The 20,027-nt window shown below is 40.4% G+C and overlaps 1 protein-coding gene across 15 annotated transcripts in view; it reads right to left on the reverse strand.

The window, feature by feature from the left end:
• Nucleotides 1–20,027, reverse strand: part of LOC117584232 (nesprin-1) — a 112,730-nt gene that overhangs the window by 51,175 nt on the left and 41,528 nt on the right. For 11 of the 15 annotated variants that reach the window (XM_034273023.1, XM_034273022.1, XM_034273014.1 and 8 more), the window contains exons 10-17: nucleotides 19,366–19,560; nucleotides 18,984–19,221; nucleotides 16,141–18,923; nucleotides 12,981–13,286; nucleotides 10,995–11,146; nucleotides 3,140–4,109; nucleotides 2,857–3,069; nucleotides 2,492–2,752 (exon numbers count right to left, since the gene is read on the reverse strand). In XM_034273023.1, coding sequence (XP_034128914.1) covers nucleotides 2,492–2,752; nucleotides 2,857–3,069; nucleotides 3,140–4,109; nucleotides 10,995–11,146; nucleotides 12,981–13,286; nucleotides 16,141–18,923; nucleotides 18,984–19,221; nucleotides 19,366–19,560 — 5,118 coding nt within the window. Of the gene's footprint in view, nucleotides 1–216; nucleotides 401–2,491; nucleotides 2,753–2,856; nucleotides 3,070–3,139; nucleotides 4,110–10,994; nucleotides 11,147–12,980; nucleotides 13,287–16,140; nucleotides 18,924–18,983; nucleotides 19,222–19,365; nucleotides 19,561–20,027 lie in introns of those variants that run through there. The other 4 variants (XM_034273024.1, XM_034273029.1, XM_034273028.1 and 1 more) reach the window with 2 other exon arrangements.

The following is a 20,027-nucleotide window of genomic DNA, read 5'->3' on the forward strand; positions in this document are numbered from 1 at the left end:
TTATTCTTTAGATATTTATATCATATAGGAGAGTATTTTTTTGGTATTTGTTTTGGTATAGATATTCCTTAAACATGTTGTGGGTCATGTGTGTGGCAGTTGACAGTCGAACAGATCGCCACTCCACTCCAGTGTGGTGCCACACTGAATTTTAGGGGAGAATTATTGGCGGCATGAAGGGAGGGGCGACCAACGACTGTCAAAAAATATGTTTGCTCTAGTCCTAAATTGTGGCTTTAAAAATTAATTTTATATTTAAAAGGGGCTCGGGGCTACGACTAGGGCATCTCTAAATCTCTAGCTTGGCATCGTCCGGCGTGCCCCGATGTATTAACAACTTGATGCGCTCATTACGTGCGGTTATTTTCGAATGCAGATTTTTCACACGTTCCCGGCATGCCTATATATCGTGTGTATGGGGTATATATATAGTGCATGTTCGATATTTGATAGTTTTTCAGAAAGAGTTTTTTTCAGGCGTGAGAGAGGCAGAGAAGAAATACAAACAAAATGTCAGCATATTGAGATTTGAGTTTCATTTAATGGTAATTTATTTAGACAGCGCCATATGGGGGTGGAGAGAGATATAGAGAGAGGGATACAAAAAGCAACCATAGACCATGTTTGATATTTTGTATATTTCGTAGAAGAAGTAAGCAGTACTCATGTATATATTAATGGTTTGTGTGTCAATGTTTTATGTTTTTGGGAATGGTTTATAGAGTGAGAGATTTGAGGTGTTTAGTCACAGGTTTCAGCAGGCGACAAGCGAGTAGCAAAAGCCCAAGAACCAGAGTTAGGAATATTAGTAAACGAGCGAGATATACGTATTAATTTTTATGGAGAGTGTTTAGCAATTTGGATGTTTTGTTTTTTTATATCAGCGCAACGACACCAGGAATTTTCGTAATTTATACGAATATATTTTCAATGAGAGATAAAAAAAAGAAATACAAATTGTCAAAAATAAAATACCAAAAGATTAGAAACCGTAACCATAATTAAAAGTTAACCGATTTCCGCTAATACCAGAGATAGATTTATATAGATAGATAGAGAGAGGTAAGGCAATAATTGAGTGACGAAAAATGTTTTCTCGGCTGTAAGCTGACTAATTAGATTTCAAAATGATATAAAAACCAAAAAATTAAATCATAATAAATGTCTAAGCGTAAGCTTAATGTGTTCTTTGTATGCCATTAAATGCGTGAGATGTGATGTGATGACTGTGTTTTCTTATTTGTAATTATGAGTGCAACGTGAGAAAGGGAGAGATGTGATTGATAGGTGATGATTGGGTGTATCCAAAATAAGTTCTCATAGCAAGATTTGCCCCGCAATTATCATCAACAAATTGTAACTACATTTCAAATATCGTTTTGGAATTCTTGAGTTTAAAGTTTGAGTTTTTTGTTTGCCACTTACCGCCAGACACTGCAATTCGCAATGTAAACTTAAATTTTAATATTAAAAACTATAAACTATTTCAGACAGAATGAACATTTTCTTTAGGCCACCTGCTTTTCTTTAAATATAGTAATTTCATCAGGGTTGTTTATAAGGAGAACGGCAACACAAATAAAGAGCAATTTTGCTGGTCTAAAAATAAAACGTCTGGAGGTAGAAAATTCCTGGCTTTTCTTTTCATGTGTGGGCTAACCCTGACAACAAGAACTTATTTGTTTTCCCTATTATATTTAAAAATTGTTTGGCTGCAGCACGTGACAAATGAAGCGAGTACCACAAGCAGTTCTCTGACAGATAAAGAGGGTATTACGATTTGTGGGTATCACAATCAGAGAGAAAGAGATGAGACATGAGAGAATGAGAGCTGCACGATGAGAGCTGGTGATGTGATGATGTGATGGGGGAGAACCGAAGGAAGCACAAAAATGAATCGATTATGTATGTGTTGATCTTTGTCTGTCTTCTGTGTGTGCATAAAATAATGAAAAATGAATTCGAAAATAAAAACGTAAGAGAATTTATCAACAAAAAAAAAGAAAGAAAAAAATAAACAAATGCCGCAAAAATTAAAGAAAACAAAATAGAATAAGAAAAATATAAAGTAAAAGAAAATAAAATAATACGCAGCCACCGTGCAACTTTTGTTCGACCTACCCGGCGCAGACTTTAAAAGCGCATGTGGGGACAGGGGACTTTTTTTCATAGATTAATCAAATATTATTTTAAAATAAATATCATATGGAGTGTTAATAACTGTTGTTGTTTTTTTGGCTAACAAACCGGGTTGTTCTGTCAACTGTTTTTGGCATATCAATGAAGATCGTTCCATAGCAATGACGGAAATGAGTTATAGAATAAAAAGGGGGTAGGGAAAAACATTACTAGAAAGAGCTCCTAACACAACAGAGATATATAAATATAGTCTGAGCTGAACTGATCTGCTAGCTGGAGTAAACTACTAACTGGAGATAGAGGGGGGCTCTGATCTATACTGTTGATATAAAGACTCTGGGATGTTACGTACCTGTTGATCGGCTAATGCTCGCTCACGATCGTGTGGCAAGTACGTGGGCGCCATCACCAGACGCAGCTGTTGCTCCTCCTGGATGATGCGCTGCCGCAGCGTTTGCATCTGCTGCTGGTAGACATCGATCTGGGCCAGCGTTTGCTCGAGGCTCTGGGACTTGGCTTTCACCAATTCACCCAAGCCATCGAGCACGCGCACCAGATCGTCAACATTCTCGCTAAGGCGTGGATCACCACCCATGCCATTGCGGAAGTGAACCTGGGAATTGAACGCAGAAAGGGGAAAGCGGAGAAAGGATGCGGGATGCATGGCAATGCATTCTTGTTGATGGATTAACTATTCCATTTGCTTTGGGCACTCACCTCCAGCTTCTCGATAGACAGTCTCAGTTTTGTTTTTTGCACATTTATGTCGGCCAGTGTCTTCTCACAGAATCCAAGCTGATCGCGCAGCGGTTTCTTCTGCTGCTGCGACGAGTCCAGACCCTGTTTGGTCTTCTCTTGCCATGCACGTATATCCTTGATTTTGCGTTCACATTGATCCCATTCCTCGCAGGCCTCTTGCAGCAGAGAGTTCTAGTCAAGAGAAGAAATGTTAGTTATGGAACAAGCCAAAAGAGAGATGTATCATCAGTGTAGGGGTTACCCTCTCCAGCAGCACCGCTTCCACGGTTATCTTCGCATCCTCGGCCTCCTGCAGTTTGTCCTTGAGATCGCCCACAGTCGTCACTTGGCCAATGTGATCCAGTTCCTTGTCCATTTCGCTCAAATGCTTGACAATCGGTTTAATACTCTTCACAGCCGTCACATAGTCGTTCAGTTTGTTCCTGGCCTCGGGCAGGGTGCGCAAATCAATCGACTGATCGATAAACGTACGCTTCTCGGCCGCCCAGGACATGACAATTTGATACAGATTCATGAATCTCGTCCAAGCATCGAGGCTATCGCCCACCGCCTGCTTCTTCTCGTCCAACCAGCCACGTACTTGGGCCAGGGATGCGGCCAACTGATCGATGGTCGTCTGCACCAGTGTCTTCTCCTCACTGTTGCGACAATTCTCGATAATCAGCTGACCGTTGGTCTTGACCAGGGTGAAGCGTTCGTAGATGGCGGTGATCTCATGATTGATGCGCTGCAGCAGCTCCTTCATCTGTGTCGGACTGAGAGTGCGCTCCTGCACCTGCACTTCGGCTTGCAGCAGCCAGCGCTGGATCTCATCCACACCGGCCACATACTCGGTGCGCACGGTCTTGGCACGCTTGAAATCCTTCTCTTTGGTCTCCATCGTCACCTGTACACGTTCCGAAAGCAGCTCAAGAGCTGTAAACTCTTGGGCAATGTCGTTGGGCAGTAGATTCTGCTTGGCCTGATATTTGGCCGTTGTCTGGCTAACCAGCAAACGACTCTCCTCGGCCGCCTGCTGCACTTGGCTGTTGAGAGTGATCAGGGCCTGTTCTGTTTGGGCAATGTGCTCGTCGTAGACGTGTATCGATTGCAGTTGATCGTTCAAGGCGTTCAACTTGTCCTGCAGCTGCGAAATGCGACGGAAGACTTGCTCGATCTCGTCGAGATCCTGGCTAACCTGTTGCTCCTTCTCGCGTAGCGTGTCGTTCAATCTGCAAATAAAATGAGAATATTCAGGGTCGTATTATTCAATGGCATGGACTACAAAATGGGACTGCTGGTCGTGTGACTGTAGGCAAAACCACGCGGTTCTGATTTGCGTTGTATAGATAGAAACGTTCAGCGCGTGTCTTCTCGAACACAATACAATAAAATGTATATATATTGGTATCTCTTTGTGGATGTTCTCGTTCTGAAACACAATTCTGAAGTTTTTCAAGATATATATGTATTATGCGTTTGTCTATGGCCTCGAGGTTTCTTCTGCGAAGATTTCCGTGAAAATTGAATGCTGCCGTTTGGCTACAAGAGAGTTTTCTTAATGAAGAAAAATCTCACTAGCACATTTTCACGGACCCCAGACCCAGCGGATCTCAGGCTATTCGAATTTCGAAAATTGCTCATAATTCGAAATTACCTTGAGCCCATTGAGAGTCAACACAGAAAAGAGAGCAGAAGAGAGAGCAAAGACCTCTCAAAAATGATTTAAAAGGCTCAAAAAGAGTGGAGAAAGATCACACAAAGAGAGACATTAAATATATCTCTTTTAGATAAAACAGTTTTATGCCAGCACGCACGACTTTTAAAATTTTATAGTTTCTAATTTTTTTGGCTTCTTGTTTTTATATATTAGAATATTTTAGCTTGTGTGTATTTTTAATGGCGGCGCATGTTTAATTTTGTATATTCGTGTGGCTATGCATTTCAGTCATTGTCTGACGTCATTTTGGGCGTTGCATCGACCTAGAAACCAGAGAGATTGAGAGAGCGACTGCCAGATGAATCAATGGCCACGAATTTCCTACAATTTTTGCATATTCTTGCCCCGATCTGTGGTTAAGTATTTCCAGCATATGACGCACAACACGCATACGCCTTGGGGGCGCCCGGCTGGGAATTGAATGAGTGAATGATTGAAAGATTTATGCCGCCGCCGACGTCGCCGGCTAGTCTTCTTTTGGACAAGGTCCTGACGCTTGGTTAATGGAATCGTTTATTGCCCTTTACAGGCATGGCCCCAAAAGAAAAAATGAGATGAAATGAGGAGGCCAAGTCAACACACATTTGGCACTTGGCCAACAGCACAGACCCACAAAAGTCGGCCGAAACATTTTACAATTAATTGTTAAAGAAAAAAGAAAAACTGGCAGCGGAAATACGGGGGATACAATACGAGACGAGTCTATAAACTCGACGAAATTATTTCGGCGTCATTTTTCGCGAGTAAAATACGAAAATTTCTCAATGTTTGGGTTTTCATTTCACACGAAAAATCAAAGATCACATTTGAAAATAAGGAATCAAAGAGCTTTGGATACCCTTATAGATAGTTATTTGAAAGGGAAATTTGTTACAATTTTGGTTGAAGTGTTTGAAGCATAAACTAAACTTTCTGTTTGGATTATTAGTATACTTTAAATCGTAATTTTGGTAGTTTTGGCTCTGTGATAATGAAATCGCATTTTAGTCGCTGAAATGTATCCTCCCGTCCAGAACAAATATCTCCTCAAAATCACAATACCCACTATCTGGCAAGCGTATAAACAAGACAAAAATACCAAAATAAATAAGAAGGAAAGCAAAATATTTCCCCTCTAGAATTTTCAGCTATTTTCAGTCCGGTCTGCCATTTTGTACAAATTAACGAATTTAAATTTAGTGCACGGCTTTAATTTAAATGGCAAAATATTTGAGAAATGCCATTACACACACACACACACACAGAGTGTGGAAGTGAGTGAAAGTGAAAGGCGTGCGAGTGTGTTTCTGAGATTTGTTTTTTGCATTGGAAAAACCGCATATTGAAAACATTTCTGAATCAATTATGGTTGCTGCTGCTGTTACTGCGAGGAATGTGTAATCAGAGGTAGAAACAACAGACGATAAGCGGCATTCGATTCGTTCGGCAGGGTTTAGGTTATTTCTGTCACCAACGACTACGTCATCGTTTAAAGTAGAAACGCGTGCGAAATATATGCTCTCTCCCTCTATGTCTCTCTCTCAGTGTTTTTCTCTCTCCCTCTCTAAACAAAACACCTGACGACCCTGGACAGGTACCGGGTCTGTTATAGGTCTCTGATTCGCGAATACGAGTACGAAAGACCACGGTACAAAAAAAAGATTGTTTTCTGTTACTGTTTTGCATATGACCACAGGAGAGTCTCTCTCTCTCTCTCCCTCTCTCTCTATTTCTGTTGAAAACGATGACTTAATCGGGCCTAGACTTAGAAACGTTGCTGGCTTAGGCTTAAATGTTCGGTTCTGTTATTTTTTTATCACCTCTTGCTTTTGACGACGTTAACTAGAAGTGCGTTAAGTTGTTTTTCTATTCGTGCTGAGCAATTAGTTAGACTCCCGTCGTTTATTTTAGCTTCTGAGGCGCTTTTGTCTTGTGGCCTTTGGCTTCGTTTGTGTCTTTCTTGTGGCGACTACTGTCACACCTCCTTTGGCCCGGAGGCAGACGTGTGCCCAACTAGAGTCACTCCTCCTTCTAGCTCTTTTCTTAATTTCCACTAACAAAGCACGAGTGAAAAGAAAGCAGCAGCTGCTAAATACAAAACTCTTTCTCTTTTCCTGAACGCCTGGTAATCCACAAAGCGGCGTCGTTCAGAAACTGCATCAGAAAGAATTTACCACGAAATGGAAAAGAAAAATTGTTATTTTCGTGAGCACTTGGCTCGAAAGGAATTCAATTTGTTGTATTTGTATACATCTCTCTTTTGGTGGGCCGCCTGCTAATATTTTGCTGCTTCTCTGGTTTTACTACTTTTAAATTTAATTTGATTTAAATATTCGTTCGATTGTGCTCTTTTGATAGTTTCCAGCCATCCAGTTAAATGGAAACACACGTCCGCTTGCAACTAACTCTAAATAAAAACTGATTTCAAATATTCTTGCGGCCCCACGAAAATTGCCAAAATGTTGTCGGGTCGAGGCTGTCGCTCAAGCGATCGTTAACAGCGAGCGGCGCACGAGAGCGAGCGAACGCCAGACGGAAATACAAAATAAAAGAACGAAACAAATTTCACCACACTTACGCATACCAAAAGATATGAGAGAGGAGGAGAGAATGGTTGGTTAGCACTAAAAAAATATATATTATATGCTAAATGCGCTTGGCATTGAAATGTACTCATTAATAAGTTTTGCTGCTGCCGTTGCTGTAGATTAAATCAAAAATATCCCTTAATAACTCCCCCAGAAAGTGCATAAATGTTGTTGCATATTTTGATAAAGCTTTAATGTCATTTTGCCGGTTCTAAAAGATAAGAAAAGCCGGCTATAAAATAACACCAGAGATAAAGAGAGAGAGAGAGAGAGAGAGAGAGAGAGAGAGAGAGAGAGCGCGCACAGAAGGAGAGATATCAAAATCTTCCACGCACAGGCAGAGAGAGGGAGCGAAACGCTTTGGAATTGAAACGGAACAGCGCTACCTAACATACTGTAAAAGCTCTGTAAGCCTGCTAACAGTGCACTGTAGTGCGAGGGGAACGCCGTCTGAAATAAATTTATAATTACCCGATTACCTCATTTGGGCAGAGTTTGTGTTATTATTATTTTGTTGTTGTTTTAGGTTTCTCTTTTTTTTTACTATGCCAAAATGACAAATTGTTAATGCAAATGCATATGCAAATCTCAGATTAAGTTCGATTTTGGGGCTTATGGAATGTTTTAGTTCACCTGATAAGGTTTTCCTTATATGTACATAGTATGTATGATTCAGCTATAGTTTGGTTTTGATTGTATTGAAATTGTATAATTTGTTGCACACTTGAATTTTTTCACGCGTTTGCTTCATCTCTTTGCTTATTGCTCATCGATGAAGTCAGCGGCAAAAGTACAGCAATAACAAAAAATGGGAAGGGATAGATTTTTAAATACACTTCCTACACGATCGTTTCGATGTGTTAAGGTTTCATTAAAGATAAAGTTGGTAAAGTAAAAAGAATAAGATGAATAATTTGAGATCATATATATCTGTCTTCGTCGCAAACTTATCTTTAAAAGGCATAACATCTTTTTCTGTTAGTGTATGCCAAAATTTCGCTCCTCTCTTTTGACGTTCGACAAGTATTATTTACTTAATCTTTTATGATTTTTGTGCGGCTGCTGTTGTTTACATTTTTTTATTCAATTTGTTTTTTATTTATTTTCTAGCACATTTCCTCTTCTTTGTGTTTTAAAAATGTCTCTTTCTCTGTTTGTGTCTGGAGGAAATTATTCGAAAAATGCGCTAATGAAGTTAATTCCCATATCTTTCACCCCAATCTCCACTGCAAAATATTTATAAATAAATTATTATAATGACCACCAAAAAATTGCAAAAAAAAAAAGGATTACGCAATATTTAATGTCTTTTTTGTTGATTAGATTCTCGCATGTGCCCGACGAAAAAATGTATTTAAATCTCAAGTGTGTAAGTGCATTGAAATGTTCAAATGCGTCGCAGTTTAAGGATACATAATATACACGTAGTTATACATATTATATCTCCTCCGTCCGACTATATAATTATCGATGACAACCGGCATGCCGTGGTGTTGGCATATTAGATCATTCCTTTCGGCACTGATGATGGCATAGTTCTCATTGTGGATCATTTTTGGATATGAAAACAATTAAAGGAAGACATTTTTTTCATGCTTTCTTGAGGGCAATCGATCAGCGGGAAACTATTTACCCATACAAGATGAACATTTGAGGTTGAATATGGTCTTAATATAATGCGAGCAATAAAAGTTCTATTCATACATTCGGATATGTATTTTCATAGATGTCAAGGAACATTATCATGGGATTTCCTTAGAATCATCGCAATATTATCAATATAACAATTATACGGTCACCAGACCGCAAGCAGCAGTCAAAACATTTGTCTACTGTCCCACTGTTTAGGCCACAGAAAAACGTAGGCATATTGAGGAAAATCTATAGCAACAGCTGCTGCTCTCGTTTTTCAGGCAGCAGCTCTGCTGTCAAAGAAAAAAATTCAACAACATTGTTGTATAAAAATAAAACTGAAAGAACCAACATAAATATAACAACAACAAAAACATTTTCGGCTAAGAGAAAATTGTGTCAGTGGCTGCTGCATTAAAAGTAAAAAAAAAAGGCCAAAGGCATAGGTCTCCCTCGTCAACGGAAGAAGCCGAACGAGAGCAAGCGAGGGGGTATACGTGATCTGAGAGACGTATGCATACATGTTGTGCATGTTTCTGGCAACATGTTGCATTGCCTATCTGTGTATCTTAGCACGTGATGGTCACAGCACGAAAACCCACAAAACAACTGTCAAATTAGCAATGAAAATCCCAACAAATTAGCAAAGACAATATATATACAAATAGGAATTGGCACAATGCTAAATTTGTTCAAGCGCCAGGGCATTTAAAGAACAACAGCAAAAGAAGAAGAAATTTGTACACTTATTTATAAACGTACGAGTACGATCATTTCCGCAAAAAGTAAAAGAATTTTTGTCTTCTGATTGTGGAGTCCCCCACCCATTCTCTTATCATTCAAGCGGAAAGCGTCAAATAAAATATACTCATGCTTGTAGTATAGTATTATACATATATGTGTATAAATATATATTTTTATATATAAATCTGTATATACGGACAGGTCTTTCATATCGCCTTTGATAAGACCGAAGAGGTTTGGCACAGTTTCTAGTTAGGAACGGGATAGCCCCTGTTAATTGAAAACCAATGAAAATAAAACATTTTCTCTTTGTTTATATTCCCAGAATTACGCTATAGCACTCGTAAACGTGAAGTTCTTTCTTTTTGCTGAGGGCTCTGAGGGTAAGATGAGAAGCAGAGCCATACATAAACTCTGGCTTACGTAATGCTCAAATGAGGGACCCCTCCTCTCTCTCTCTCTTTTCTCGCGTTGTCGAAAGCACTTGCGAAGCGTAACAGTTGGTTCGGTCTGACGTCAGTTAGCGTCTGGTGAGCAACAACAATATAAACAAATTTAGAGGGCTTGACGAACCCACAAACTACGAGAATAGATACTTAAAGAAAAGATACTTTAAGCCAAAAGGTAGAGATCACAGTAAGTACTTTCTTGTTAAAGTTATGATTTAAAAAAAAAAAACAAAGTAAAAACGCAACAGTAAAGATATTTGACTAAAGAAAAGAAGGCCATAAGATACTTTAAGTTCTTTAAACAGTTCTTTATCTTTATCTCCATAAAGCCCAACCATTCACAGTTGGAATAAATTATGTAGATATGTAAAAATAAAAAGTTAGATAAAATATTATATTATATTCTTATGTCAATGAAATTAAAGATTTAGCCCTAAAGACTGATTGATTGATAAGTTGTAATTTATTCTGACTGTAATAAAAGATTTTTGATTATAAATCCGTGTGAAGATACACTAAAAATATATCTTTTGTGACAGATCTGTAGATTATAAAAAGGAATAGCAGTCCTACAAATATAAGTCCAATTTCTCCTCGAGTTTATGTCGTTCTCCATTTCCAACTCTTGGTCGGAGTTCCTAATTCATCTAATCTTATAATCTGCCGAGCTACAGTGATATATTGAGTATTAATTCGTATCAAAAACCCGTTTAAGGGTACCCGTGATTGCATATATAATTGATCAACCATATAACCTGTTGAATTCTCTTTGAATTCCACATTCATTTTCATTAGGCAACAAGTTTTTTTTTTGGGTACCCTAATGTATACAGCAAGCCAATTCAATTTCCGGGCTTAAACGTTTTTGTTCAGAGAGAAAACAAAAGTTTGATATTTTTTTTTTGTTGGGGAGATACTCGATATCATGTCACGCATAGTTGAACACACTATGTACATGAAATGGGTGCCAAGAATATAAATAGGAGTCGTTTTTTATGTACTTACTTGGCCTGCTGTGCAACTAACTTATCCACTTTGGCCTGTATGGCCTCCGCCGAGGGTTTGTGTACTTCCCCAAGGAATGTGAGGATGGATTTTGAGAGAGTCTCGATTTCTTTATGTGATGATTTAAGTTGATTTGATTCTTCAAGTAATTCCTATATAAAAGCGAAGAATATTTATTAATTAAAATGTGAAAATAGTTGAGGAATTTCAATTAATATTAATTAACGTTAATTAAGACATCAAGTAAACGAAAAATTTAATGAAGTAAAAGCTCTCTTTTCGGTATTTTGTTGCTCTTCAACCAAAAACCTGAACACACGTCTCATTTTGAAGCAGAATTATCTTGTGTTTTACTTCACTCTCAATTTCGTTTTGAATTCCAGTTCTTTTTTTTTTTTGAGAAGGTCAACATTGAAAAATTAATGAGAAAAATAAATTTGTTGACTTGACTATAAAGCTTCTTTTTGGTTAAGAAAAAACATAAGAGCTAATGATACATCAACAGAAGAATAAAACAAATAAATCACATTTAGAGTCAAAACCTTTACTTATTTTTCGTCATTGTTTATCATTGTTGTGTTGAGGATAGTTTTGGTGTATTTTTGTGTGTTGTTTTATCGCTCAGGTATAGGTACCCTATATGGCGCTTGTATGACAACATCGTTAGATCGATAAGGAAGTTGCGGGGGGACCGTATCTCTATTATGGCTGCAAATTGCTTCAATTGAAATGTGATTTCAAAAGCCTACGCTATATACACAGTGCTCGATGTACAGGTGTATGTATGTAGATATGAATGAATGTGCGATGCCTATCTTTTGTACTGCTGTCTGCTATTAATAGTATGTAGTACTATTTTGTAAAAATAAATACAAAACAAACAATGAGCTCATCTTACAGCAGAAAATGATTCAATTTTACTGATTAGAAATACAAAAAAAGTTCATTATTGATACTAATAAATACAAAATAAATAATAATAATAATGCATTTTGTTGTACAACTAACAAGCACCTTTGGACTATTGAAATTACACGTAAATTAGCATTAAAAATTCATAAACAGTCGCATTAGGAAGCTTCCGCTATCAAGCGTTATATAAGTCACTATCATAAGGTGATTCCATAGAAGAATGAAAAACTAAGATAAAGGAAACTGAAAGTTTTGTATTTTGTTTTGTTTAACTTTTTCTCGTTTTCGCTTAATTACAGCAGCATCATTAATAGATTTTTTGGACATAAATAGATGTGCCCGAAATCAGCTGCTTTATAGCTTTCGTTTCGTGAAGCTCAACTCAAGCTGAGAGAGAGCGACACCGGCTAGGTGGTGTATTTCACATAAAGAGAGAGAGAGAGAGCTTCAACTAAGAGAGCGGAAGCTCTTACGGTCCAGTGTCCACAACAACGTGACCATGAACTTGATGTCGGCATGGTTTTGATACATATACAAAACATGTTACATACATACAAATCTATCAACCTATAATATGTAAACTTGGATGTGTATTTTCTGTTGTCTTTATATTGGTAAAAATATTTGACAGAGCTCCAAGCCCAAAGGGGGAGGTGGTGCCTATTTGAATAAATCGCATCAGACTTACAAATATGTTTGGAATGGAATGGAATTTACTTGTGACCTTAAACAAAAGTAAGTAAATTAATTAAACATGCCGAAGTTTAAATACCCTAAGCAGTTACGACACTGAGTAGAAGCATCTATTTTTTTACTTTTTTTGTAAATATTTCCCACTATGTTACAGAAGTTACTGTTGTTTTTATGCAAGGGGAATCGGTTAGAGTTATTTTTTATCTTTAAGCGCGAATTTTAAATGTTCATTGAATGAATCAACCATTCACTATCTCTTGGGACTTAACTGATGTAAGAAGGAATGAGATCCCTATTCATTGTTTTAATACATATGTGAAACTTTTCTCTTCTTTAAGGCTGTTAAAAATAGTCAAATTACAAAAATAAAAATAAACTCACCTGAATGGCATTCTTTGTATCTTCCAAATGACGTCGGGATCTTACAGTTGGATCGACATTGCGGAACTTATCCTCTAGTCGACCTAATGCCTTCTCCCAGCCGTGCAAGCTGTTCTCAAAGCTATCCCAATGCTCGGCCAACTGTTGCAGATTATCGCGACGCTGTTCGAGGCTGCGTACCAGTTCCTGCCACAAACGATTCAGGTCACCGTTATCCTTCTCAATCAATTGACGATTGCGTGCGTCCGCCTGGCGTATGAGGGCCTGCGATTGTTGGTTCACCAGGGAAAGGTCGCTGCTTTGACTCTGCGAAAAATACGAGTATATGGTAGGTCCACACACACGCGTCGGTTAATATCCAGAGTGTTACGAGTATGGGTATGGGTATGGTATTTTATGGTATATGGGTATGGGGGAGTACGGGTGTGACGTAACCACGAATTTTCAGTGTTTTTATGCAAATATATTCACAATAATTGTATTATTTTGTATTCTTTTGAAAGATTTCTCTTGTATACTGTGTAAATATATATTTGAGCCCTGACATATGTCTGCTATTCTCTAGGGGGTGTTACAGGAGCGCACAGCCTGCTGCCCACCGTAGCATTTTTTTCATAGATACTTTTACACATACACGTAGACACTAACACGTACACGAGAACACACACACCTCAAATATAGCTTCCTCTTGGTTTTCTGCTTTGTGTTTTCTTAGTTCTTTTATAATAGATTCGATTCGAATGGCTGTAGGATGACGTTAGCCTTTGAATACAATATTGATGTCTATCTGATTTTTGTTTGTTTGTGTTATTATTGCTTCTTTCAATTTGCGCGTTTCAAGCACATGGCATTTTTTGTATCAGAACGAAACGAGTAATTCCAAATATAACAAAAACCGCAATCTTTTCTCTTTCTAGACGTGTCGTCGTCGTCGTCGTCTCTCTCTTTCTATTCGTGGTATATACTCGTTTGTATATATTTTTGTATATGCATCTGAGTAAATCGCGAATACAAAACAACCGCACAGATACACGTTCCAAATTGAAGTGAAACGAACGAAACAGAACTCAAAAAACCCCAACCACAAGCACGAATTAGAACCGAGGAGCACGGGACGCCGCCAAGAGAGGGCTTTCCCAACAAAAGAGCACGGCCAAAGAGTGCAAAAAAAGCCGGTCACAGCGCTCGAAACACGTTTTTGCGGCACCACATTGGCAGAATATCAAAGCTTACAAACACACTCATATACTTTTGGGTGGGCGTGGGCGTTGAGGAACTAATATCTTTACGCTACTCTGAAAACCTCAAACCTTCAATATAAATGGCTCTACAAGCTTCAAGAGCTTCTCCGAAATAACACAAACAACAACAGCATAACAGCTGTAAGCGAAGAGAAAAGAGCAAAGAGAGCGCTCTTAAAGCTCGCTCAGCTAAAAGAAAAATAAGTGAAACGTACAAAAGATACCTAACATGTGTTTTTGTTGCTTTGTTGCAGTGTCGGAAACACCTCTCGGCAAACCCCAGGGATGGAAAAGTCACGAAATTGTTTGAATAAAGAAATACTCCAGTTGCAAATGGTTCCATCTAAACCAGTTTAGCTACAGAAGGTTCCACCCCAAATAGTTTTAGTTGCATAACTCGTATATAGTTTTAGTAACATAAATTCATCTCTTATTCACATAAGAGTTCAAAGTTTTCAATTAATGTCCATGGGATAATGGATATTCTATTTTAATCATTACCACAAAAAGTAGACATGAATAAATCATTGCTTTAAAGTTTAAGGCACTATTTTATGACCATATACTGAGAGAGGGGGGACATGGGCATGACCATCCCTGGCTAAAAACTGGTTGCTTTATAAGTTCTTCTGCCATCCAACGTGCTCCGATGATGTCATGCAGCTCACTCAATACGTTCCGCACTAAGAGCAATAGCAACAACTACAGCTGTTTTTTTTTCGTTTCGAAACTGAGCATGAACATCGGACGAAGCTTGTTGTGCCTTGAATAATCAAACCAAAAGTTTGACAGACCGAACAGGCCGACGACGATAAGCTCTCAATATGCATATGTACGAATACACTCGAATGTAGCTCCGACGGGCTAGTAGGTTAAAAGTTTAATGAGTCCTCAAGGTAACAGCAGGCGCTTACGAAAGTAAACAAATGGACTCGTTCAATAAAACACTATCATCATCTGACGCCGCTAGAATGCGGGAAAGAGAGAGAGGGCTAGACACACAAAAAGAGACTAAAGAAGAGAAAAAGCAAACGAGAGATAATGGGTAAATGCAATTGAAAGTGATTGGAAGAGAGCATTTTGCCGGCCGGCAAATCAAGTCGCAATGAGAATGCAATCGATTTGGTTGCGGGTAAAAGTCAATTTCATGCACATTTATTCTCTCCACTCGCACACTCTCTTTCTCTCTTAAGGCGTTGCATTTGCACAAGCACGAGTGAGGCAGTATGTGCGTGCATGCCTCTGTTTCTGGCAAATCCTTGAGCAATGTGTCATTTTATGGTTTTGTGTTTTTTGGAAAACTGGTCTTACGACTACGGATGTAGGTATACACTTATTTATATGCACCAAAATGTGCAAGCTGCCAGCTGAATATGCATGGGTATGTATGAACACATACATACATGCATGTACATACATACATTTGCACGAGACATTTTTAAATTTGCCTTTCAAATAAACCCAAGATCTTGTTCAATTTTATGCTATCAAATATTGAGACCAAAAAAATAATGTGATCATCCCAATCGTATGATAGTTATATAACATAAACATCCGATTATAAGTAATTTTTTTTAGAAATTTATGTGCATAAGAGCACATTTCACGTACCAGCCACAATTTAAAGTTTGTTTCCATGGAAATACCTTAAAAACTTGATCGGTAAGAGACTCTTCACAGCCGATCTTTCAGAAGAAACCGCCCTTTGGAGGTGCTTTTCTGACTCATATTCCTTTAGAACTTGTAAAATTTGCTTGTAACAGGCGTTCGCCTTGACTCTTGTCGTCTTGACTCCGATTTTCTAGAAAATGCTATGAAAGGCGATCCATTCACACAAAGTATCTAAGTAAGGTAGTTCCCGTCCTGATATCTGATATCTGATATGATATAATGATTCCTTAAAACAATAATCAACTCACCTGAACATTGCCAATGGCATGCGACAGCTTCTGTATGTTAAAGTGCACTCCGGCCAGATTCTGTACGGGTTCATCGCTGAATTTGGTGCGCTCAATGGTGGCCTTGACGCGATCAATAGATTGTTGATATTCGCGCCAGCGTTCGGCCTCCTGCTCCAGTTCGCTCTGTTGTGTCTTGGCATTGGCCAGGGTGTTGGTTAGTTTGTTCTGGAACTGAGCCAATTCGGAGGATAACTCCGACTGTTCGTAGTTGTTGAGAGACGACCAGATCTTGTCGGCGGCCTCTTGAATCTGCTTGTGCACCAAATTGCGGATGGGTGCCTCGTTGCCAAAGAAGATCTTGTGCTCGTCCAGGTCATGGACCAAATGCTCATAGTCGATGCCATGCTGGCTGTTCTGCAGCCGCAGCTCAGCCTCGTGAACCCAGTCATTGAATTTGGCCACCAGTTGCATGTACTCCAGGCGGGAGTCGCGGTTGTTCTTCAGATACTTCTCGCGCTCCTCGAGCTCGTGGGGCAGGGAGGCCACCAGGGAACGACCCTCAGAAAGCATTTCCAGCAGAGAGCTGGGCATTCCGATTTCCGTCTTGACGCCATCGTTGATTTTGTTGAACTTGTTCAGATGGGCATCAATGTCCTGACTGAGGCTCTGGTGCTTTTGCAGTTCACGCTCCACCGACTCGGGATCACGATCGAGCAGGGGACGGGACTTGGCCGCGCCCTCATGGCTGTGCAGCCAGTCAAGTATCTCGCTAAGCTCAGCGCCCATTTTCTTGTGGGACTCCAGCTGAAGCTGATGCTTCTGTCGCTGCGATTCCACTGCCTTTCTGAGATTCTGCAGCTGGTTTTTCAGAGATTGCAGCTGCTCGGTGATGCTGTTCTTGTCCGCAGCATTGCCCTCAGAGGCGATCTTCTGGCCCTTGTCATTGGCCGAGGCCAGGACACCCTCGCACTCTTGAATCTTGACAATCACATCGTCATACTTGTTGATCTTGTCCTCGAGGCTGTCGGGGGAGTTCTCAATGTCAATGATCACATCAGTGTACTTCATGATAAAGGCAATGATCTCATTGATTAAAGCAATAAACTGTTCGCGCAGCAGCAACAGCTGCCGGAGATGGGCCAATTGATCTTCTATCAGTTTAATCATATCATCCTGTTGGGCCAAAATGCTCTGCAATTCAGGCAGATCATCGATCTGCATGTCGCCCATCTTGCTCTTGCTGTCCTTGAGTTCCTTGAGTATACCCTCATAGGCACCCAACAGATCTTGGACATCCTCAATCCTGGAGCCAATCGGACGGTTCAGCTCACGCATACGCTGCTGAATGGTGCCCAAGAACTGACTGCAATCGGCCAACCGACTCTTGGCATCCTTGTACTTCTTGATGTGGTCGCCCAAGGCATTAACCCTATCATCGATGGTGTTCTTGACACGTCCATAGCGATCCTTCATGTTCTTAATGTCATCATTGAGCTTCAGCTTATCCGCATTGCTGAGCGTAGGCAGAATACTCTTGCCCTGCTCGGACACATCGTTGCAAAGGCCGCCCATGTTCTCGGCATTCTGCAGCAGCTTCTTGTAGTGCGCCAGCTGCTCTTCGAGGACAGGCAGACTGGTGGTTCTTAGCTCACCCTCAGTGGCCGTTTCCATTTCGTTCAGCCAGTCGCCCATTTTCTTCATTGAGTCCTCGAAGGCCTTGCGTCCCTGGAGCAGATCATCCAGAGATTTGCCTCTCTTGTTGCCCTCGTCCTTCAGCGTCTGATAGTCGGCGGCTATTTCGCTGAGGATCTGCTGCAAGGCAGCCTTGTCCGCATCATCGCAATCCTTCATGATGTTTGCCGCTTGGCGTTGGACATCGCTGAGAACGCTGTCGTTGAATTGTTTGGCATCATCGTCGTACTTTTTGTTCTCCTGCAGTTTCTTCTCAATCTCAGCAGAGGTCAGTGGATGATAGACGGGCAGCTTGCGCACCTCCGAAATCTTTGTCTTGAGCCATTGACGTGCCTTGTCCAGATCGTTCTCCAAGGCCTTTCGTGCCTTGCTGGCCTCCAGAGCGCGATCCAGTTCGGCCTTTAGCACGCCCGACAGATTACGATTCTCGGTGTTGAGATTCCGCAAAGCAGACTCCAGCTGAGAGTACTCTGCTGGCTCCAATTCCGGCTGCATGTTGGCAATGCGCTTCTCGAGAACATCGGCCAGGGATTGCTTTGCCTCGGCATCCTTCATCAGGCTCTTGATCTTCTGCTGACGTGCCTCGGCATCCTTGGGCGTGTATCCCAGCGGAGTGGGTGCCTGCAGCTCGTCGATCTGTTGCTTCACCCAATTCTGGAGCTGATCAATCTCACCCTTGGCTCCATCCACACCCTTGTTGGTGACATCCAGCAGCTGGGCCTTGCGATCGATTCGCTTGCCAAGATCGGCAAAGCGACGATCCAGGGATTTCATTTGCTCCTCCACCTGCTGGCCATCCAGATTGCTGATAACCTCAGCCACCTGTGCAGCCTTGCCCTTGAGCTCTTGGATCTTGGGATGACCCTGGAGCTCGTATTCGTTTTTAATCTCATTAATGGCGGCAGTCTTCTGTGCACAATTCAGCCCAGAGCCGCGATCAAGGACATCCATGCGCTTGATGAGAGTGTCGAACCAATTTTGAACATCCTGCATGCCCTGGCGATAGCCATCGATGACATTCTGGCCCGCCTGCTTCTTGGCAATGGCATCCATTAGCTCCGACTCAAGCTTGTCAATGTTGTCATCCAAATCTGTGTCCTCATCGCCCACTAAAAATAGTCCAAAATTAATATTATAAATATTTATATTCCCCTTTGCATAAGACTCACATGATCCAGTCATTTCCAGCATCAATTGGGAACGTTTATCGCCAATGGAATTCAATAAATCATTCATGGCCACAAGCTCCTGTTGTGCCGCCTCGGGACGGAGTTTGCTGGGACGCATTGACCAGTCAGAGACAGAGCTCTGTTGCTTCTTAACCCAATCCTGCAGCTCGGCGCGCTGCTTCTGCTGTTGCTCCAATTCGCCAACGGATGCAGTCAAACCACCCAAATGGGATTGCACCTAAAGAAAAACGTAATAAGTCTCTTTAGCAAATAATTTGGGTTATAGACTGAACAAAACAAAAGCATTAAATAGAAGCTAGAGACATGCTGCCACCGCCACCGCATCAGGATTTGTTTCCACATCTGTGGATCCTTGGCTTACCTTGGCGACGAGTTCTTGCAACTTGCTCACATGTGCGTTATTCAGGCGAACTATGTGGCGATAGTTGCTGACACGCTCATGTGCAATCGGATCCAAACGCGCCTCATGGACATCGCTGAGCTCAACTTGGATCTCAACATCATCTTCATCATCATCAATATCGTCAGTTGAGCTCCGAGTCTTTTGCGGAGGTTGCTTTTTGTGTCAATAGCAAAACGAGCATTTGTTTTTTTGGTAGTGCAACAATTATACAACAATTACGGATTGGGTTGTGGTTTGGGTTGTGCAGCAAATCAAACAAAAGTTAGAGCAGTGTTGGGTGGGGGATGGTTAGAAGTTAAATTGGAAAAAATAAATTGTTGGTTAGCAAATCAAATGGAAAAATAAAATAAGTGTGGAATTTGTCAAGAAAGTTATTGGAATGTAGACACAACAGTTCCATTATGAGAATATTTCTCGTATAGTGATAATTCCATAAATTAAAGGGTACAAAATATGCCGTCCATGCCCAAAAGTCGCTACAAACGAAGAACGTTTTATGAGCAAACGGACAGAGAGGAATCGAATAAATCTCGACTTTGAATGTACTCCCAAATGGAACTGTGGTCTAAGCAGGCAACAAATCTACGAAAATTGCTTCCTTAAACTTAAAACTATTTTCA

The sequence above is a fragment of the Drosophila guanche genome, unplaced genomic scaffold, assembly GCF_900245975.1.
Source record: "Drosophila guanche unplaced genomic scaffold, DGUA_6, whole genome shotgun sequence".
Lineage (NCBI taxonomy): Eukaryota > Metazoa > Arthropoda > Insecta > Diptera > Drosophilidae > Drosophila > Drosophila guanche.